Source organism: Phalangium opilio, unplaced genomic scaffold (genome assembly GCF_054372755.1).
Source record: "Phalangium opilio isolate 3A_F unplaced genomic scaffold, DU_Popi_V2 ptg000013l_1, whole genome shotgun sequence".
NCBI lineage: Eukaryota > Metazoa > Arthropoda > Arachnida > Opiliones > Phalangiidae > Phalangium > Phalangium opilio.
In genome coordinates, this window is record NW_028324148.1 from 11,980,594 (window position 1) to 12,004,136 (window position 23,543).

General features: G+C 37.6%; 1 protein-coding gene across 1 annotated transcript; it reads left to right on the forward strand.

Moving 5' to 3' along the window:
- Positions 1–11: 11 nt before the first annotated feature.
- On the forward strand, positions 12–16,765 carry LOC149709151 (prolyl endopeptidase). Its single transcript, XM_089864558.1, has 19 exons — positions 12–293; positions 460–587; positions 3,643–3,738; positions 3,805–3,973; positions 5,424–5,525; positions 5,596–5,738; positions 5,850–5,962; positions 6,329–6,474; positions 6,560–6,664; positions 6,791–6,895; positions 10,885–10,965; positions 11,116–11,229; positions 11,618–11,766; positions 12,986–13,102; positions 13,177–13,272; positions 13,343–13,444; positions 14,527–14,689; positions 14,901–14,969; positions 16,413–16,765. Exons 1-19 carry the CDS (start codon positions 222–224, stop codon positions 16,476–16,478), a joined length of 2,136 nt encoding a protein of 711 aa, XP_089720684.1. The 5' UTR covers positions 12–221; the 3' UTR covers positions 16,479–16,765.
- The last annotated feature ends 6,778 nt before the right edge of the window (positions 16,766–23,543 follow it).

Consider the following 23,543-nt stretch of genomic DNA (forward strand, 5'->3'; position numbering starts at 1 on the left):
CAAGATTACTCATAGCAGAAGGTTTACAATTCTCATTCTTTAGTTCTGTAACTGACCGGCTGTCACTTGTGTACAACAGGCAGGACGAACTGGCAACTACTGCAATTTTAAGAGTTAATTGTCGTAGGATTTTAAATTGTGGAGCATTTTTTAAGTGCAATTTTCGAAATAAGGATTTTGTTAACTTGTTAAAACCTCTGAGTAACAACTTAACAACCAAAATGAAAGATAATGTAATTGGGTATCCAAAAACCAGGAAGGATGATACTGTTGATAACTATCATGGAACAATGGTAAGAGTGACTCAACAATAAATTGCAACATTACAAAATAAAAAAAAACAAAAAATGTCATTAAAAGTTAAAGAATTTTTAAGAATATATTTATTTTCACTAAAAACCATACGTCAGTTTTTGCCTAGTCTTATCCCAAACGTTATAAAAAAAAATTTCAACACAGGTTCCTGATCCCTATCGGTGGCTAGAAGATCCTGATTCTCCAGAAACCAAGGCGTTTGTTGATGCCCAAAATGCAATTACTTTGCCGTTTATCGAAAAATGTGAATATAAGGAAAAAATGACACAAAGGTAATGAACTTTATGTTCAAAATCCAATGCAAAAGCCCATAGCAAAAATTATACATAGTTGACAGTTCCTAAACTTATGAGGATCAAGGAAATGAGCCGCTTTCAGCCCCTTAAAGAACTAAACCAACCAATCAGAGATGAGCTTTAATATAAATAAATCGGGGGGGGGGGGCTTGTTAAATTAAAATAAATCGGGGAAGGGTTCAATAAAAATAAATCGGGGGAAGGGTTCAATAAAAATAAATCGGGGGGGGGGGGTTCAATAAAAATAAATCGGGGGGGAGGGTTCAATAAAAATAAATCGTGGGGAAGGGTTCAATAAAAATAAATCGTGGGGAAGGGTTCAATAAAAATAAATCGGGGGAAGGGTTCAATAAAAAATAAATCTGGGGGAAGGGTTCAATAAAAAATAAATCTGGGGGAAGGGTTCAATAAAAAATAAATCTGGGGGAAGGGTTCAATAAAAAATAAATCTGGGGGAAGGGTTCAATAAAAAATAAATCTGGGGGAAGGGTTCAATAAAAAATAAATCTGGGGGAAGGGTTCAATAAAAAATAAATCTGGGGGAAGGGTTCAATAAAAAATAAATCTGGGGGAAGGGTTCAATAAAAAATAAATCTGGGGGAAGGGTTCAATAAAAAATAAATCTGGGGGAAGGGTTCAATAAAAAATAAATCTGGGGGAAGGGTTCAATAAAAAATAAATCTGGGGGAAGGGTTCAATAAAAAATAAATCTGGGGGAAGGGTTCAATAAAAAATAAATCTGGGGGAAGGGTTCAATAAAAAATAAATCTGGGGGAAGGGTTCAATAAAAAATAAATCTGGGGGAAGGGTTCAATAAAAAATAAATCTGGGGGAAGGGTTCAATAAAAAATAAATCTGGGGGAAGGGTTCAATAAAAAATAAATCTGGGGGAAGGGTTCAATAAAAAATAAATCTGGGGGAAGGGTTCAATAAAAAATAAATCTGGGGGAAGGGTTCAATAAAAAATAAATCTGGGGGAAGGGTTCAATAAAAAATAAATCTGGGGGAAGGGTTCAATAAAAAATAAATCTGGGGGAAGGGTTCAATAAAAAATAAATCTGGGGGAAGGGTTCAATAAAAAATAAATCTGGGGGAAGGGTTCAATAAAAAATAAATCTGGGGGAAGGGTTCAATAAAAAATAAATCTGGGGGAAGGGTTCAATAAAAAATAAATCTGGGGGAAGGGTTCAATAAAAAATAAATCTGGGGGAAGGGTTCAATAAAAATAAATCGGGGAAGGGTTCAATAAAATTATATCGGAGGTGGGTGAAGTGTTCAATAAAAATAAATCGTGGGTGGGTGAAGTGTTCAATAAAAATAAATCTGGGGGAAGGGTTCAATAAAAAATAAATCTGGGGGAAGGGTTCAATAAAAAATAAATCTGGGGGAAGGGTTCAATAAAAAATAAATCTGGGGGAAGGGTTCAATAAAAAATAAATCTGGGGGAAGGGTTCAATAAAAAATAAATCTGGGGGAAGGGTTCAATAAAAAATAAATCTGGGGGAAGGGTTCAATAAAAAATAAATCTGGGGGAAGGGTTCAATAAAAAATAAATCTGGGGGAAGGGTTCAATAAAAAATAAATCTGGGGGAAGGGTTCAATAAAAATAAATCGGGGAAGGGTTCAATAAAATTATATCGGAGGTGGGTGAAGTGTTCAATAAAAATAAATCGTGGGTGGGTGAAGTGTTCAATAAAAATAAATCGGGGGGAAGGGTTCAATAAAAAATAAATCTGGGGGAAGGGTTCAATAAAAAATAAATCTGGGGGAAGGGTTCAATAAAAAATAAATCTGGGGGAAGGGTTCAATAAAAAATAAATCTGGGGGAAGGGTTCAATAAAAAATAAATCTGGGGGAAGGGTTCAATAAAAAATAAATCTGGGGGAAGGGTTCAATAAAAAATAAATCTGGGGGAAGGGTTCAATAAAAAATAAATCTGGGGGAAGGGTTCAATAAAAAATAAATCTGGGGGAAGGGTTCAATAAAAAATAAATCTGGGGGAAGGGTTCAATAAAAAATAAATCTGGGGGAAGGGTTCAATAAAAAATAAATCTGGGGGAAGGGTTCAATAAAAAATAAATCTGGGGGAAGGGTTCAATAAAAAATAAATCTGGGGGAAGGGTTCAATAAAAAATAAATCTGGGGGAAGGGTTCAATAAAAAATAAATCTGGGGGAAGGGTTCAATAAAAAATAAATCTGGGGGAAGGGTTCAATAAAAAATAAATCTGGGGGAAGGGTTCAATAAAAAATAAATCTGGGGGAAGGGTTCAATAAAAAATAAATCTGGGGGAAGGGTTCAATAAAAAATAAATCTGGGGGAAGGGTTCAATAAAAAATAAATCTGGGGGAAGGGTTCAATAAAAAATAAATCTGGGGAAGGGTTCAATAAAAAATAAATCTGGGGGAAGGGTTCAATAAAAAATAAATCTGGGGGAAGGGTTCAATAAAAATAAATCTGGGGGAAGGGTTCAATAAAAAATAAATCTGGGGGAAGGGTTCAATAAAAAATAAATCTGGGGGAAGGGTTCAATAAAAAATAAATCTGGGGGAAGGGTTCAATAAAAAATAAATCTGGGGGAAGGGTTCAATAAAAAATAAATCTGGGGGAAGGGTTCAATAAAAAATAAATCTGGGGGAAGGGTTCAATAAAAAATAAATCTGGGGGAAGGGTTCAATAAAAAATAAATCTGGGGGAAGGGTTCAATAAAAAATAAATCTGGGGGAAGGGTTCAATAAAAAATAAATCTGGGGGAAGGGTTCAATAAAAAATAAATCTGGGGGAAGGGTTCAATAAAAATAAATCGGGGAAGGGTTCAATAAAATTATATCGGAGGTGGGTGAAGTGTTCAATAAAAATAAATCGTGGGTGGGTGAAGTGTTCAATAAAAATAAATCGGGGGGGGGGGGTGGAGTGTTCAATAAAAGTAAATCGGGGGGGGGGGGGGTGGAGTGTTCAATAAAAGTAAATCGGGGGAAGGGGGGGAAGCGTAGTTCAATTTGACCAAATGGTAACCATTTTAATTTCGGTAGGTTAACTGAACTGTGGGATTACCCGAAATATGGATGTCCTTTCAAAAGAGGGAGCAGATATTTTTATTACATGAATACTGGGTTGCAGAATCATAGGTAGTTTCTTACCATACTAAATAATTATTTCCCTATTGAAATTCACGTTTTAATCTTACTTAACAGTGTCTTGTACGTCCAAGATGGCATTGATGGAGAACCAAGAGCGTTTTTTGATCCAAATAAGTTATCTGACGATGGTACTGTATCACTGAGCATGACGTCGTTTTCTGAAGATGGAGAACTCTTTGGTTATGGATTGAGTAAAAGTGGATCCGATTGGGTTACCATTCATGTATGAATATTTTAATTTTTTTTTAACACATGCCTTACAACAACAAGAAAATGATATCAAATTAGGACTTTTAGCTGCTTCAATGTTCTTCTAAAGGCTCTTACAGACGATCCAACTTTTTGACTTAGCTTGATGGCTCAACTCGAGTTGAATCAACTAGTTGGATCGCGTGAATAGACGCTGGATGAGTTGAGTCACCAAAAATGTTGGCTTGGAAAAATTGGATCAGTGATCCAATTTTTGCTGACTCAACTTTTTAGTTTCATTTCTCCAGCCAATCAAAATGAATTACGAAAAAAAAGCCTTTTTCGCGGGTTATTTCGTAAGTGCCAAGGTAGGTGGCGCTTAAAAAGTTCCATTTGGCGGTAAAAGTTTAGTCGTGTGAATAGGAAGGATTTATTTCACTTTTCCCTTCAAAAGTTGGGCAAGTTGATACAACTTTTTGACCCATCGAGCTGAGTCAAAAAGTTGGATCGTCTGAAAGAGCCTTAATTTTGTTAACGATGCCTTCTTTGGGGGTAACACTGTTAAAAGTAGAGGCGGTTCGTTTCTACTCTTAAAATCTACACTATATGTTACACTTGTTCTGAAAATATTAAGAAATTTGATGAAAAAGTATACACCATAATGTTTAGGGATAGGAATATTGTAATGATGTACACCCTGAAAAGTAAAAACCAGTAGCTTAGATTTTCAAAAACCAATATTTTGGGCTAACATGGTGTTTGCATATTGCATTGAGATCATGTATCCCATGTTAACATTAATGTTGGATCAAATTGATTTAAATGATTAAACCCATTGCATTAAGATTATGTAACCCATATTAACATAGTATAGTACAGTGTATAGTCCTTTATAACACCACTGGCTGTTTACCCGCGGCGTCGCTCGCGTGTAATAAGAACTTCCATCAAAATGATATAAAGAATGGGTAGATTTTACTGATGACTGATATTTTTGTAGCACCCTGGGAGCGAAGGCACTCGGCGTTGCCCGTCAGCCCCTAGGGATGCATTTTTTATTACTTTTCACGCGGACATTATTCCATAAAGAAGGGTTTTTAAGTTTTTGGCCGCCATTTAAAAAGATGGCGACAAATCGAACCCGAAAGACCATTCAGCCCTTAAAGGAAACCAGTGTACTAAATATTTGCAAGAGCGGTTGAAACGCGCGGACTTTGTTGCATAGAGAAGATTTTTTACATTTCTGGTCGCCATTTTTTAAGATGGCGGCGGATTGGAAAAATCTTTCTTAGTACGCGCCTACTACTTATGAGTAACGTTCCTGCAAAGTTTCAGACTTCTAGGGCTTGCGGTTTGGGCTGGGAGTTGATTATCAGTCAGTCTGTCAGTCAGTCAGGACTTTGATTTATATAGATATAGAAGGAGACTTTCTGCCACACATACTAGGGAATGATACCATGTAATTTCTACATTAAACATTGTAGGTCAGAAATGTGGCGACGGGAGAAGACTATCCTGATAAATTGACCAATGTCAAATTCTCAAGTATCGCATGGACTCATGATAACAAAGGCTTCTTTTACTCGGTTTGTATTATCTGCACTTCCGGTTTCACCTAATTGATAAAAAACTATGAATTTCTTAATTATAAATCAGATGTATCCAGCCAAGGATGGAAAGAATGAAGGTACCGAAACGGATTCGGTCACAAACCACACTATATACTATCATATTCTTGGAAAGCAACAGAGTGAAGATATCAAATGCGTTTCATTCGACGAACATCCAAAATGGATGACGTATGTATATTTGTAAACGTTTTATTCACTGTCTTGCATGTTTACGTTCACGTGTGACGTCATGTACTTGGTGAAATGAGGATATGAAGAATATAATTATAATTGTTACAGCTTTGCCCAAGTTAGTGACTGTGGAAATTACCTGATACTTTTTGCCCAAGAAGGGTGCTCTGATAGCAGAGTATATTACTTTGACCTTAAGTCACTTCCTAATGGAATTGAAGGTACAGATATTATGATTATAATTTAAAGGGACTGTAAAGTAGGCATCGGCGGGTGGGTGAAGATTATTTGAAATACGTCACAGACATCACGTGATGCCAAGATACAAAGGCTCCTCATGGAGTGGAACTAGTTAACATCTAGTCCTTGTTTTTCGCGAGATTTCTGCGCCAATTCCATGAAGTGGTAGTTTTCGAAATAAAACGAACTAAGCTTCTTTGAACCACGCCTCTCTTCGGTCACGTGCCTCTGACGTATTTCAAATAATTTTTACCCACCCGCCGATGCCTTCTTTACAGTCCCTTTAAGATGGAGGACAGATTTTATTTTAAAGAGGTGATAAATTAATTTTCACTCTCAATGTTTAGGTCCTTTAAATATCACTTGCATCGTCGATAACTTTGACAATGATTATGATTACGTAACTAACGAAGGATCGACTCTTATCTTCAAAACAAATAATAATGCTCCAAATTATCGACTAATCAAAATTGACCTGAACAAACCGGAAGAAGTATGAAATTATGCCACTAGATGGCGCTTCTTTCTTCAAATCTATAATATTTGTTAATTTTCGAGCTGGATTTAATTATTTTCAGGAAAATTGGGTGGATTTAGTAGCGGAGCATCCCAAAGATATTCTTGATTGGGCCGCTGCTGTTTGTCAAGACAAGCTAGTCCTTTGTTATATGCAAGATGTCAAGGTAATATTGTAGTCATAGCTATTATATTACAGCCTTCCTCCACACCGAAGTGACCAAAACAAAATAGATTTTCGTGAGCAAATGACTTGTGACCATGATCTTTTGTATCACTTATTGACTTGACAGAATGTTCTCAAACTCTGCAAACTGAAAACGGGAAGTCCAATCATGAATATCCCAATTCCGGTCGGGACCATTGTAGGTTACTCTGGGAGGAAAAAGGATGATGTGGTAAGTAACTAAGAGTAGTGTGTTAATTAAAAGAATTCATTGTTGTTACTAAAAATGTCATGGGAACATAGTGTTAGCAGATGGGGAATAATTTACAGGGTTCATACAAACCTGGAAAACCGGGAAAACCTGGAAAAATCAGGGAAATAAATAGTTGATGAAAAACTCAGGGAAAATTCAGGGAAATTTCGAATTTTTAGTAAAATTCAGGGAAATCAGGGAAATTCGCGTCAAACAAGGGCCGAGTAATTAAGCAAAATGTTCATAAACATACCCTCCATAGGATTAACATCACACTAAACTTTGGAGGCTCATAACTCTGGTTCTACTAGAGATACGGGGATGTCCTTTTAGTATGTTATAGTCCAATTTGTCCCCCATCCAACCATACTAAAAACGTAGGGCTACGACAAACAGGGGCCGAGTAATTGAGGAAAATGTTCATAAACATACCCCCTTCCATAGAATTAACATTACACCCAACTTTGGAGGCTCATAACTCTGGTTCTACTAGAGATACGGGGCTGTCCTTTTAGTATGTTATAGTCCAATTTGTCCCCCATCCAACCATACTAAAAACGTAGGGCTACGACAAACAGGGGCAGAGTAATTAAGCAAAATGTTCATAAACATACCCCCTTCCATAGAATTAACATTACACCCAACTTTGGAGGCTCATAACTCTGGTTCTACTAGAGATACGGGGATGTCCTTTTAGTATGTTATAGTCCAATTTGTCCCCCATCCAACCATACTAAAAACGTAGGGCTACGACAAACAGGGGCCGAGTAATTGAGGAAAATGTTCATAAACATACCCCCTTCCATAGAATTAACATTACACCCAACTTTGGAGGCTCATAACTCTGGTTCTACTAGAGATACGGGGCTGTCCTTTTAGTATGTTATAGTCCAATTTGTCCCCCATCCAACCATACTAAAAACGTAGGGCTACGACAAACAGGGGCCGAGTAATTAAGCAAAATGTTCATAAACATACCCCCTTCCATAGAATTAACATTACACCCAACTTTGGAGGCTCATAACTCTGGTTCTACTAGAGATACGGGGATGTCCTTTTAGTATGTTATAGTCCAATTTGTCCCCCATCCAACCATACTAAAAACGTAGGGCTACGACAAACAGGGGCCGAGTAATTGAGGAAAATGTTCATAAACATACCCCCTTCCATAGAATTAACATTACACCCAACTTTGGAGGCTCATAACTCTGGTTCTACTAGAGATACGGGGATGTCCTTTTAGTATGTTATAGTCCAATTTGTCCCCCATCCAACCATACTAAAAACGTAGGGCTACGACAAACAGGGGCCGAGTAATTGAGGAAAATGTTCATAAACATACCCCCTTCCATAGAATTAACATTACACCCAACTTTGGAGGCTCATAACTCTGGTTCTACTAGAGATACGGGGATGTCCTTTTAGTATGTTATAGTCCAATTTGTCCCCCATCCAACCATACTAAAAACGTAGGGCTACGACAAACAGGGGCCGAGTAATTAAGCAAAATGTTCATAAACATACCCCCTTCCATAGAATTAACATTACACCCAACTTTGGAGGCTCATAACTCTGGTTCTACTAGAGATACGGGGATGTCCTTTTAGTATGTTATAGTCCAATTTGTCCCCCATCCAACCATACTAAAAACGTAGGGCTACGACAAACAGGGGCCGAGTAATTGAGGAAAATGTTCATAAACATACCCCCTTCCATAGAATTAACATTACACCCAACTTTGGAGGCTCATAACTCTGGTTCTACTAGAGATACGGGGATGTCCTTTTAGTATGTTATAGTCCAATTTGTCCCCCATCCAACCATACTAAAAACGTAGGGCTACGACAAACAGGGGCCGAGTAATTAAGCAAAATGTTCATAAACATACCCCCTTCCATAGAATTAACATTACACCCAACTTTGGAGGCTCATAACTCTGGTTCTACTAGAGATACGGGGATGTCCTTTTAGTATGTTATAGTCCAATTTGTCCCCCATCCAACCATACTAAAAACGTAGGGCTACGACAAACAGGGGCCGAGTAATTAAGCAAAATGTTCATAAACATACCCCCTTCCATAGAATTAACATTACACCCAACTTTGGAGGCTCATAACTCTGGTTCTACTAGAGATACGGGGATGTCCTTTTAGTATGTTATAGTCCAATTTGTCCCCCATCCAACCATACTAAAAACGTAGGGCTACGACAAACAGGGGCCGAGTAATTGAGGAAAATGTTCATAAACATACCCCCTTCCATAGAATTAACATTACACCCAACTTTGGAGGCTCATAACTCTGGTTCTACTAGAGATACGGGGCTGTCCTTTTAGTATGTTATAGTCCAATTTGTCCCCCATCCAACCATACTAAAAACGTAGGGCTACGACAAACAGGGGCCGAGTAATTAAGCAAAATGTTCATAAACATACCCCCTTCCATAGAATTAACATTACACCCAACTTTGGAGGCTCATAACTCTGGTTCTACTAGAGATACGGGGATGTCCTTTTAGTATGTTATAGTCCAATTTGTCCCCCATCCAACCATACTAAAAACGTAGGGCTACGACAAACAGGGGCCGAGTAATTGAGGAAAATGTTCATAAACATACCCCCTTCCATAGAATTAACATTACACCCAACTTTGGAGGCTCATAACTCTGGTTCTACTAGAGATACGGGGATGTCCTTTTAGTATGTTATAGTCCAATTTGTCCCCCATCCAACCATACTAAAAACGTAGGGCTACGACAAACAGGGGCCGAGTAATTGAGGAAAATGTTCGTGAACATACCCTCCATAGGATTAACATTACACTAAACTTTGGAGGCTCATAACTCTGGTTCTACTAGAGATACGGGGATGTTCTTTGAGTATGTTATAGTCCTATTTGCCCCCCCCTCTCCTACGGGAAAAACCTGGAAAACTCAGGGAAGTATATAGGGAAAAACCTGGAAATCTCAGGGAAATTTGTTTTCCAAAAGTTGTATGAACCATGATAATGAGGGATTTATCCATAATGCTTTATGGCTGTAACGTAACTTCTACCCACCTCAAATTACCCTCCCTTCGATGATTGGTTAACGAGTTGTCGTGGAGAACCTAATAATAGTTGAGTGTACAGTCTATTGCTGAAGTTAATGTGGTGAAACAGAATCAAGCTATTTGCACTGTAGCAGACAACACCAGTGTTAGGCTTCAGTATCATCTTCGTATACTTTGTAGTGAAAATTCGTTTGCCTGAAACATTTATAGCAGTTATATGATGCAATAAGTGCATGCACTTTTACATATATTAATACTAGCTGTTACCCGCGGCGTCGCTCGCTTGTAATAAGAACTTCCATCAAAATGATACAAAGAATGGGTAGATTTTACTGATGACTAATAATTTTGTAGCACCCTAGGAGCGAAGGCACTCGGCGTTGCCCGTCAGCCCGTCAGGACATTTTTTATTACTTTTCACGCGGACATTATTCCATACAGAAGGGTTTTTTAGTTTTTGGCCGCCATTTAGAAAGATGGCAACAAATCGAACCCAAAAGACCATTCAGCCCGTCTATAAGTTAAAGGAAACCAGTGTACTAAATATTTGTGAAATCGTTTGAAACGCGCGGACTCAGTTGCGTAGAGAAGATTTTTTACATTTCTGGACGCCATTTTTTAAGATGGCGGCGTATTGGAAAAATCTTTCTTAGCACGCGCCTACTACTTATGAGTAACGTTCCTGCAAATTTTCAGCCTTCTAGGGCTTGCGGTTTGGGCTGGGCGTTGATTATCAGTCAGTCTGTCAGTCAGGACTTTGATTTATATAGATATAGATAAATTTTTCATCAAAGGTGATCATCTTGAGCGTCACAAACTATAGTGATCTTGACCTTTTCACATTCTTTGAAACATATATGAATTCTTGATATAAAAAATGTTTAATTTGTTGAAAGCGAATAATAACTTTGTTATTCAGATTTTTTACAAATTCATGTCCTTCTTATCACCGGGTACAATTTACATTCTTGATCTAAAAGAGGAACTGCTAACTCCCAAGGTACAATCAAAAGCTATCGAAATTAATTTCAAGGTTGCCATAAGTCGAGGAAAACCAGGAATTTGATACTGACTTGGCAACCCTGAATATTCAATAGAGCTATTTTTGGATGATAAATTTGAGTGTGAAATTGATATTGTGGCATCTTAGCTATTTAGGAACATTACTCTTGAAGGTTTCAACCCCGATGACTTTGAAACGAAACAAATCTTCTACAATAGTACAGATGGAACCAAAGTGCCCATGTTCATAGTTCATAAAAAGGTTTGTAAGATAAGTTTGCAAAATATTCAAATTTCAAAACCTTCTGGTAGTTGAAATTAAAGGAACTGCAAAGAAGGCATCGGCCGGTGGGTAAAAATTATTTGAAATACGTCACAGATGCCAAGATACAAAGACTCCTCATGGAGTGAAACTGGACATCTAGTCCTTTTTTTTTCGCAAGATTGCAGCGCCAATTCCATGAAGTGGTGGTTTTCGAAATAAAACGAACTAAGCTTCTTCGAACCACGCCTCTCCTCGGTCACGTGCCTCTGACGTATTTCAAATAATTCTTACCCACCCGCCGATGCCTTCTTTGCAGTCCCTTTAAAATATCTTGACCAACCACAAGCTAAAATAACTGCCAACTTAAGTTTAATGTCTATCACAGGACATCAAATTAGATGGCTCTGCACCGTGTCTTCTCTATGGATATGGTGGTTTTAACCATAGCAGAATGGCTGATTTTCACCCAGTTAGAATTTTGTTCATGCAAAATCTTAACGGAATCTGGGCAGCCCCAAATCTAAGAGGTGGCGGGTAAGTAATTAAAGAGTTCATCAGTAATGTATGCCCTTACTTGGAATGCGCAGCTGGGCCACTTTTACACGTTTTGTTTAGGGTAAGAAGTTATATCTAGGATCTCAGAGAGAAGATATAAATTCGCCATATTTCCAGCTTTATCTCCAGTCCAAACGTAGCCTGTCCGGAGTCAATCCCCGTCTCTAAATTACAACCAGCATCTCATTGGTTCTTGAAAACTCACGTCAGCGCGACGACGCGAGTGACGAAAATTACAGTCATATTTTCCGACTGAGGAGAGTGTAGCGAAATAGTCCGGCCTCCTTTTACGTCCCCCCCTTGTATTTTGAAAGGGGGAATGAGATACTGATATAACTTCTTGTTTAGGCTAAAAGCTAGTAGGCCAAAATCGTCGGTTATCACTTCATATCAAATTTTCATAGATACAAACAAAAAGTATGCTTCGTTGAAGCTTTCTCGCGCCATGTAATATGATAATCCCCCTTCACCCTCAGAATGGGTTGACCCCCCCCCCTTTGTATGATTACCAGAATACCTTCACGACAGGGTAACATGCGAGAATAGGTTTCTAAAATAGTAGATGGTACCAAGAATTAACGTTTGGATCACCATGCACCATTGAGTACTATTTTCTATGAACTTTGACCTCATAAAACTATCTTCTCTGAGCTGTTGGTTCGTGTAGTGATCAGGGTGGGAAATAAGGATTTTTTTAAACTGGCCACTGGGCCAGCGACCCCTCTGGCCTGGAATAAATAAACTGGTCCATGACCACTGACCAGGGCGCGTCGTCTGCTAAATTGAAGAAGTGGATAGTTAAAATATATTAGCTAATATCTGGACTCTGGAAACCCTTGTATTTTCTTAGTGGTCCTGTGGACCACTGACCCCCCTCCGATTTAATTTTGAAACTGGTCCAGGCAATTTTTAAACTGGTCATTTGCCCTGTGCCACCGCCTTATTTCCCACGCTGGTAGTGATTGAGGGAAAGGTCATTTTCTTCACATTTAAGATGGCGTCTATAGCCAAAGGTTGGGAACTGAATGGACAAAGTGTTACTGTACTGTTTGTTTTTATCTATGAACTTTTGGTCATATGTAGTACAGTACAGTCCATTCTAATTGATCGTTCCAACTGAGGGTATAAAATTCTGGCCTATCTCAAAAGTAGGTAAATATTGTTAGATAAGAAAACATCTAAACCATTTTTTATGCAGTGAGTATGGGGAAACATGGCACAAAGCTGGAAGTTTATTGTGCAAGCAGAATACCTTTGATGATATGCACTCTGCTGCTCAGTATTTAATTGAAAACAAGTACACCTCGACTCCAAAGTAAGCCCTTCTGTCTTTAACCGTCAAAAAGGAATGATATAACATTTTTTTCGCGTAATTTCAATTTGTCGCAGGTTAGCTATTAATGGAGCGTCTAATGGTGGCTTGCTAGTTGGAGCTTGTTTAAACCAGAGACCCGATCTATATGGATGTGCTGTTGCTGATGTTGGGTAATGACTCAATCCTTTTATATATCCTTAATGACTGAGATTAAGAGTTTAAATTTTATGTTGTTTATAGCGTTTTAGATATGCTGAGATTTCACAAGTTTACTATAGGGCACGCGTGGTGTTCCGATTATGGGTGCTCGGACAACAAGGAACAATTTGAATACCTTTTCAAGTAAGAACAGTAATGTTTTATGTATTAATCAACCCGCTCTTTACCGTTGCCTCCGAAATGAACTAGGCCCATGCAAGTTAAATTTTATGTGGGGAAATATCCAGTTTGTTAAGGAAAATATTTTCACCATATATGTGTACGAGATGGCGCTCACATTACCGTTGTGACAGGGGTAATCCTTAAATTATCGTTGATATTTTAGGGGTCACTCATAAAATTTTTATGATAGAGAAAAGTTTCATTCTAAAATTAACGTTAATGTTTTTGGGGCTATTCTCTTTTTATTGAATCTTTCGGTTAGATTGTATGGATGACAACAAAATAAATTATTTCAATTAAAATAATTCAGTAAGAGTAATAAAAACGTATACTTACAATCCGCGACCTCGGCCCAAATACTTAAGAAGTCGACAGGGTCACGGGGTTGAACTTTGTTTATTTTACGGTCGTGTCAGCGCCCCCAAGCGGGAAAACACGGCGAACTAAATTAGTTAAAAAAATATTCTCGCTTCGCGACACGCATGGGCCTAGTTCATTTCGGAGTCTCCGTCTTTACTTATTGAAATCCATAACACTTATTGAAGTGCGTAGTTATAAAGCTTCATACCCTCGCCTTCTTAGACTTGGGAAACTCACTGCAAACCTGTAGAGATCCGCGTATTCTCCTTGTCAAAATTAGACGCTAATATGTATTCTTTTGGGTGGTCATAGCTTACTATTTTGTTCATAAGAATTCAATGCTTTCTATATCTATTGACATATAAGTTCTATCATAAGTTTATAAGATATGTTCCATAAGTGTGTCACTCGTTAATGAGAGCTTGTCTTGAAGTGACGTAGGTGAAACGTCATAGATTCGAGGTAAAGCGACGCCTAGTGAGGCGCTGTCAAAGGCTTAGTCTGTAGTACAGACTAAAGAGGAGTATGGACTGCAAAATCGAGTGTAGGACTTCAATTCTTGCTTGTCGTTCTTGAACTAGCTCTCATTAAGCCTCTAACATTACGAAGTATGGGTAGTGACATACTTATGGAACATATCTTATAAACTTATGGTTCTATACATTATTTTGATGTGTTATTAGGTATTCACCTCTGCATAATGTGAAGGCTAAAGATGGAGATGATTTTGTCGAGTACCCCGCAGTTTTACTGACAACTGCCGATCACGATGACAGAGTTGTGCCTCTTCATTCCTTAAAGTTCATTGCTCAGCTGCAAGAAGTAATTGGGAAGAATCCAAAACAGGTTAGAGCTGAGTGGGCTTCATTTAACATAGTTATATACACAAAGGAAAACCATAATATACAGTTATATACACAAAGGAAAACCATAATATACAGTTATATACACAAAGGAAAACCATAATATACAGTTATATACACAAAGGAAAACCATAATATACAGTTATAAGTTTAAATATATATTCAAATTATATACGGCACGTTTAATTTTACAGCGGAATCCACTCTTAATAAGAGTCGAGACTAAAGCCGGTCACGGAGCTGGAAAACCTACCAAGAAAATTGTACGTATTTCAATAGTTTTTAGGAATTTCTTATGTAACGCAACAATAAGTATGATAGGCACTCATTTATAGAGATGGGCCGATACCGATCCCATATCGGTATCGGTACCGATATTTGACCTTAACCGATATATCGGTATCGGTTAAAAATGAACCGATATTTCTACCCGGTATTTTTTAAGGAAAAATATCGGTTCATTGTCAACCAATACCGATATATCGTTTAAAGTCAAATATCGGTACCGATACTGATATGGGATCGGTATCGGTCCATCTCTACAACCTATATTATAGCATCTATTTTCTTATTGATATCGGTTAGTATATCGGTATCGGTTTAATATCGGTTTATTCGAAGGATCGGGTAAAATATCGGTATCGGTACGTATCGGTTTCCCAAGTATCGAATGATATCGGTATCGGTTAAAACTGGTATCGGCCCATCTCTACTCATTAAAAACGTTAAACCATGACTTCCGCATTTATTTATGTGTAAAAACGTTCATGGAAGCGACTTCTGGTGGTGAGGCATAGCCGTAGAGTAGTATGGTTTTATAGTTGCCCATCCCGTTTTCACACTAAACCACAATCTCTAATGTGGGAACAAGCCCTGAGGAAATTTAGCATTACGGAAGTCATACTTATTGTTATTATGTTATTTATGAAATTTCCGAGTTTTAATTTAATATAAGACCAGAAAACGTTCCATAGTGCTATAATCTCAAGTCCCCCTTAATCCTAATAACGATGCATGTATTCCTGATTTCCTTAAATCACTGCCATGTTGGCATGCTTAAAGGGAGGGTGAAGTGGAAAATCAAGTGATTTTTTTATCGATTCTTCTTCTAATTATAAGACCAGTCTGCATAGTGAAACATTCAGGAAATACCAACTCCGAATGATTTTAAAATTCAAATTAGGTTCAGATTTTAAGGATAATTTTAAAGAAGGACCTCCGACCAATCGCGTAACGTCCTGCCTTTTTATGAACAAAATTCTCGTGGCACGCTCCGTGTCGAATGAAATTTATCACGAGATTTGATAAAATTTGCGCCCCATGTGACAATCGTGGTGCGAGACATGGAGCGTGCCACGAGAATTTTGTTAACAAAAAGGCAGGGCGTTACGCGATTGGTCGTAGGACCTTCTTTAAAATTATTCTTAAAATCGGAACCTAATTTGAATTTTAAAATCATTCGGAAGTATTTCCTGAATGTTTGACTATGCAGACTGCTCTTATAATTAGAAGAAGAATCGATAAAAAATCACTTTAGTTTCCACTTCACCCTCCCTTTAACATAGGAACCCTATTACGTTCCTATGTAAAGCATGTCAACATAATACTTCATATCGTAAATACTTAAACTGTACGTTCTCCGGATCTTGTATTTTCAAGCACAAATCTACAGTTTTTAACGTATGTTGTTCTTTCTATTTTCACAGATTGAAGATTTGGTTGAGAAATATTGCTTCGTTGTTCTTACTCTGGGTCTAACATACCATGAATAGGAAGCAGTGTGGTGACACAGCTTTCTTTAACTAAAACCTTGACATGTGGTACACCTACACGTGGTTTTACTTCAAACCCAGCCAGCTATTTTTAATTTTTATTCCCATATAAACTGCGCCATCTTGCGGGATTTTTTAATATCGATTTTTGCAGTAATTTTGCGTCCAAGGTATTGAGTTAGAGGAAGCAGGTCTCACCACGAAGAAATATAGTTTTATATAACAAAGTTTATGATGCTAATTAAAGCATTAATTGAATTTGTAATATAAATCAAGTTCTAAAATTATGTTGTTTGTTATTTGTTCTTATGTTACTGGGTTGGAATGAATGAGTGTTATAAACATTATAGGGGTTGGGGGCTTTGAGTTTGTGAATTCAAAAACTGTGGTTTGCACGAGCAAAGTGAAGATTTTTCCAGTATATCAAAATAATTTTTACCTCTCCGAGTGACGATGACGTCACGGAGAGGTATTACATTGGACGTGTCTGTGTGTCTGTCACCGTGTTCGCAATATTGGTTTCAACTAGGGGTGTGCGAATACCACTTTTTGGGTATCGAACGGGTTATCGAATACCCAAAAATTTTCTTTATCAAATACCGAATAGTTGGGCCTTGGTAATTTTTTTCCTTCCCGATTAATCGCGAATAGTTAAGCCTAGTAACCGCGAATATTTAACCCTAATATTCGCGAATACTAGGCCGACTATTCGCGGTTAATCGGGTAGTAACCCTAATATTCGCCAATAGTTAATACAAAGCAAGGGGTAGTTTTTGATGGGAGACAAAAAAAATTGGGATGATATTTTTTAAATAAGGTGGGTCGCTCTAGTGCCAAGGACCTAAATTTATGGTAGTCGAACTTTAACCGAATAGTCAGTTCGGTATTCGATATTCGAATCGAATAGTGAAAATGGGCTTAGCGAATACCGAATCGAATTATTCGGTTCGGTATTCGATTGAAACGGTTAACCGCACACCTCTAGTTTCAACTCCATTATCATCATTAGGGTTAAGATGTACGCGGCGATCGGCAGTTTACGAGAAACGTCTAGCCTCCCAAAGGTAAACGCAATTGCGGGTTTTCACATCATTTATCGTGAATCAATCGGCTTATATACCCTAATTAATTTTCCAAAAAATCTTTAGGGGTATTCGCTAGAATTCTAACGTCGATTATAGCTATGTTGAAAAGGTTTATTTTGGTTTAATTTCATCACTGGTGAAAGAAAGGCACGAACGATGGGGAGAACTTTTAACAGTGTTCATACAAACTTGGAAATGTTAGGGAAAAACTGAAACCTCTTAGAAAACTCAAGAAAATTAATCTTTATAGTAAAATTCAGGAAAATTTGTGAGGCCAAGTGGGGCGGGAGTAAATGAGATGTGTTTTTCCAAGCTTACTGGGCTCGGGTAGGAAAAACACTTCATTGCTGGCTCTCTTAATGATTTCAAAGTCCACTCTTCTAATATATTTGCAGTAAACGCTGTAACACTCCTTGAAGGCACAATTACTTTTAAAATAATTTCCTAAATATGTTGATAGCAAATTCTGGTTGTTCGATTTACGAAATCATATATGGTTTATTATCTCAACGTGTTTTTAATGTACGTGCCTACATTAAAGTTCCTTTTTTAGCTTAAAGGGATTTTTACACATTTAAGAGGTTTATTTTTATTATGGTGGTATTTCAAAAGTAACAGCCAAATTCGCCGTCAAATTTTGATAATTGTATAAGAAGGCCTCATCACATTGCTGTAATACTACAGTGAAGTTTTGTTCCCTGGGAGGAAGAATGAGGGTAGGGGTTTTACGTAAAACATATTAGGCAACCTAAAACCATACTACTCTTTATTGGTGCAGCATCAACAGGATTCGCTTATACGAAAGTTTTTGTCAAATAACAAGCAGGATTGGCATAAATCGTTTTATTTTTACTTTGAAATGTCATACTTATTTCTTTGTTACTTTTGCTTACATGCTCGATTTTATTGAAGTATATGATGATTTTGAATCATCTTGATGTTAATCTTATCGTAGGTCATATGATCATCGAGTATAAATGCAAATTTTTGAATTCTAATGTGCCATAAGTAATGTAACAACAATAAGTTAGACACGTCGAAGGAGTTTCTTTCCGTCAATCCACATTGTTAATTTCACATCTTTCGTAAGAGCAGCCTCGAAAATTTCTATCTATAACGTTGGAACAAACCACCTTTGAAGGGCAAGTCTCACTTAAAATGCGCTTTTAAAATACAGTTTAATAATGTACGGGATATTTTTATCTTTAAAATAAAGTTTCGTTAAAATCGGTTAAGATTTCACAAAGAGACAGTTTTTTCAAATAATTTAAAAACCCGGTTCACCCCAATAATTAATTCCGATATTCTCAATGCGCGGGAATTATATTCTTTCTTCTTCTGTGTAATAGGTACGTAAGAGGTTGGTTTCCAACTAGCCTTAGATTACGTCTAAGATGAAGCCTAAGCCTTAGTTCTTGTATACTTTTAGCCTTCTACGTCACGGGGAACTGACATGTACTTCCGGTACCACGAAATTTTGAAGATTTTCTTGAGGGAAAGAAATTTCTCTCTGGTGTAGGATTTACTTACTAACTGATAGACATGTTTAAAATTTCACAATTTAAATAAATTTCTCAGTACAACAAGTGTCATACTTATTGATATTATGTTACTTGCGAAGATATTGATTATTCCTTATAAAAAATTGTTTGTTTCGTGAGACCCAATTATTTTCCCTTATCTGAAACGAAAGTTATGGAAAAATCTGTCGTTCTAACGACACAAACAAAATGACACTTCGTCACATTTTCCAAGAACCTTTGTACTGGAAAACTTTCTCGAAGAAGATAGTTTATTTACGAAAATCTTAATACGTGCGCTTGCATAGTAAACATAAAATTGCCCATCTTTCCCAATAAATGAAGTATCATAAGCGTTTTAGATATTTTGAGTGCGTGATAAGTTTTCAGAGAAGTGCATTAGGGAACCCAATAATGTATACAGGAAATAAGAAAATACGAAGTTATACTTTTTATAATATGAGGGAGGAGTACAGCCTATTGTAGGTATTTACTGGCTACCTTCATTGTTTTTATGTACCAAAAAGGTCAATTTTTGACTACCGGATGGTGTTTGTCACAAATTGTTGAATGGAGGCTGCGTTATATGATGTGAGGACTTAGACTATCTTGGAACTTTACTGTCTACTTCTATTTCTAAACGTTAGGCTACCAGAAAGGTCAAACTTGGAAACGGATTGTGTGGAGTTACCTAGGCTTCAACGGAGACTGCGATAGCCTACAGGATGGCTGATTGTTAGAACCCACTGTAATGTAGGCAAAACCTACTAACGTTTGCTAACCCCGACCTGTTCGCCAGTTTTACGACGCTGTTGTCACAACATTGAACAAACCAATGGAAATTCGAGAATAATAAGCACCATCCCTGATATATTTAAAATTTATAATCAGATTTCAAATAATTATTGCTGCTCTCTCCAAGAAAAATAAAAAAAATATTAAGTTTTTGCTTTTTAGATACTGATGATAAAGAGAGATAAGAATTTAAGAGCGGCACTTCTCAGAATGAAATGTTGAACACTTTTATGATAAACCATGAAATAGCCCTAGAATTTCGTGAGCTACTTTATAAAAATCCTGAGCATTACAATTGTAATAACTTAGAAACTCAAAGTTAGAAAGTGAAAATTAATTTTTATGCTTTTTAATGATTATATCAAACATTTAATAGTTATGAACAATCTTGACACCATCGCCCAAGAAATTCTCTTTTCCTATTAAAATATTTTCATTTGTCACGTAGAACTTAGTCGAAAAACAATACGGTAGTTATAGGAATAAAACGTGAAAAGAGCGAATAAAATATTATTGGGAGTATACGTTCTATAATGAGACTTGCCCGATAGCAGAGGGACAAAACTGACAGTCATCTTAAAGGGGCTGTTCGGACTGTTGGACAAACGACGATATTCCTCATAGAGCTTAGCATAGCGGGTGGGTAAAAAAGGAGAGGTGGGTCGGACAGCCCCTTTAATGTTCCACTTTACTGACCGTAACAGACGACAATGGCGCCTTACTAGATTGAGCGTATTACTTCTCGCTGAACCATGTACACTCCTATGGAACATTTTATTAGCTCTTGGTGTTATCTTCTATCAAAATTTTCTTGGGAGTGTATACATATTTATATCTTTGTGTACTTTAACCTCGACCTCTTGCCTAAATCTAGAAACATCCAAACTTTCCATTAAAAGAAGTCACTGGGTTTCAAGACGCACCAGTTTTCCGTAAGCCGGATCCAGAAACAGTGCGCAATTTCCATTTCAATGTGGAGTTTCTGCTTTGTAACTGACAGGAGCATACAACACCACCAAGAATCATCGAGAAATGAAAGAAAGCTCTTCCAGAGAATAATTACAACTAAAGGTATGCAAGCGCCTCTTTTTTATATTATTTATATTGTATTTTGGCCACAAAAACCTGGCAACTTGAAAAAGCATACAAATTGGATTACAAATTTGGTAATGACTTTTATTAAAAATATTTTTGCTTTTCACGTGCTAAAAACACGTTAAAGTACTACGAAGAACCCTGGTGGCTGGCAGGCTGGTTGTTTCGCGTATAATACGCTTTCTTTGATAGATAGAGCACTGATGTCGATTGAAATCATTTCTTTCACTCGCAGTGAAGCATGATTGGTTCCTGACAAGAATCGAAATCGAGTATCCGGTCGCTGGCATGGTAGGCTGATATATTACAGGATTATTGCCACGACCGTACACACGTATATTTAAATCACATAACATAACAACAATAAGTACGAAAATTTAATCTGCCTGTCCGACCCCCTCTCCTTTTTACCGTGGATGAAACCAGGATAGCCGACTCTAGCTTTGGCCTATAGTAACCGATTTTCGAAACGCGACCGTGGTGCCCCCTTGCATCTAATTATGTTCCGTAGGAAAAATAGAGGCCGCTAGAAGCACTAGCTTCTGCAACGCTTCTGTCATGCCTCTACCGGACGTTTTCGGAAACTTCAAACTACCGGAGTCTACTCTCCTGGTTTGCTCCATGTTTTTACCTACCCGCTATGCTAAGCTCTATGAGGAAGATCCTCGTTTGTCCCACGGCCTGAACAGCCCCCTTAATGGTATGTCAAGAAGTATATTTTGAGGCAGTAGTGATTGAGTATTGTCACGTGACTGTCTGTCGTCTGCTTAAACTTAGTAAGAGTGGAACGACGGCAGATTGATTGAACCAGAAGTGAGATGAGACTAGAAGTGAAGGGCTCTAGCATTGGTAGTAGATCCTGGCGCTAGTGAACAAATTTGAGGATTTTATGCCGATTCCCACGCGCCTACACTTCTGAGAAAAAAATTGGTCGAGTTCCAAAAACATTTCTTACCCCCTTCCCCTCAACCTAAAGCGGCCGAACACAGACGCGGCTCCTTGAATCTAGTTCGGCCGTCTACCACCGCGAGCGTCTCACGTTTTGGAGGGAAAATTCAGAAACCGCTACTAGAGGGCCAACCGCTCTTGTGTTATCAAGAATATTCACCTTCGCCGAGTGAAGAATTTGGTTAGCTCCGTACTTCTGGTCTCATCTCACTTCTGATTGAACTAAAATGCCGATGCGCATTCCCAAGGCGTGGCCATGCAGATGATGAAACATAAGCTTTATGTGGGCACATGCTCGTTCTCATATTATAGATAGGGGTTTTGCCTTTAAACGGTATAGGAAAGATGCGATAAAACCAGACCAAAATATTACTCCTTCGTCATTATACCTGTTAGATCTGCGTCGACGGGGAACACTTTTACGATGGTTTTGACAAATAAAAACTTGGTCTGCAGAAGTAATGTTGTACTCTGAAACACACCTCTATTACTTATTGTTGTTATGTTACCTTCTGTTCTTAGCTAGTTGGTTCTGAAAGCTAGTTACATGTTCAATAAAGAGTGTGGAACGATTACGCTATATCATAGACGAATAATCTTTCTAAACTCTTTTAACTAAACCTTTTGATTTTAAGTGATTGTTGCAAAAATAGTGTTTAAAACTTGACACTGAGGAATTGGTGGTAGAAAATGAAATGAGATATGAAAGAAGATTACTGTGTCAATGTTAAAAGCACATCATTTATTTTTTTTTCTTGGAGCGTTTCATGTATAATTTTTATTTAGGGTGGTGACGTCTAATTCGGAACACGTCTAATTCAGTACACTTTTTTAAATATCGGGTTAAATTTGTTTTGGGGGGCTTCAATTCGGAGAAAACGCGGCCTATAATATCAATGATTCATCGCGAATCCATTAAAAATCATCCCGAGATTGTAGGAAAACATCCCGAGAAGATACGACAATAATTAGCAGAGTACCCAAATTAAGCATATTAAATTAATGGAAATTTTAGGGAATGTCACTGCCATGGCCTCAGCAAATAAGGTTTCGAGAACGACTGAGGAAAGGTACGCTCATTCACCTGATTTCAAACGAAAGTACCACTCCTTAGCTAAAATTTATGACCCTTGGGAATATGGTAGAAAAGATATTTCACTCACAATTCGAATTAAAACCACCCTGCTCGGATTTGAAACCACCCTTTACCAATTAAAACCACCCTCTTCCGAAATATAACCCCCCTCTTCCGAAATATAACCACCCTAGTTCCGAATTAAAACCACCCTAGTTCCGAATTAAAACCACCCTAGTTCCGAATTAAAACCACCCTAGTTCCGAATTAGATGCAATTGTTCCGAATACGACGTAACTACAAAGTTTGGGAAAAACCTATTTTCTCACTTAATAATTACATTAGAAAGATGAAAAGGGGCTTAAAATATGCGCAAAGGTTCGATCTACAAGTCTACAAACACAAATAACATCTGCAATTGCCAAAAATACGCTATATTATGTAATTTTAAAAAAGTGTTCTGAATTGGACGTCACCACCCTATTAGCTTTCAGAAAATTTAAAACATGGCTCCCCATAACAACCCCGAGTTTGTCACGAGGCCTTT

Coding starts and splice junctions, on each gene's coding strand:
- LOC149709151 (XM_089864558.1), top strand. CDS start 222: ATGAAAGATAATGTAATTGGGTATCCAAAAACCAGGAAGGATGATACT. Junction 3,739..3,804: donor ACTGGGTTGCAGAATCATAG/GTAGTTTCTTAC, acceptor CTTACTTAACAG/TGTCTTGTACGTCCAAGATG. Junction 6,896..10,884: donor GGAGGAAAAAGGATGATGTG/GTAAGTAACTAA, acceptor TTTGTTATTCAG/ATTTTTTACAAATTCATGTC.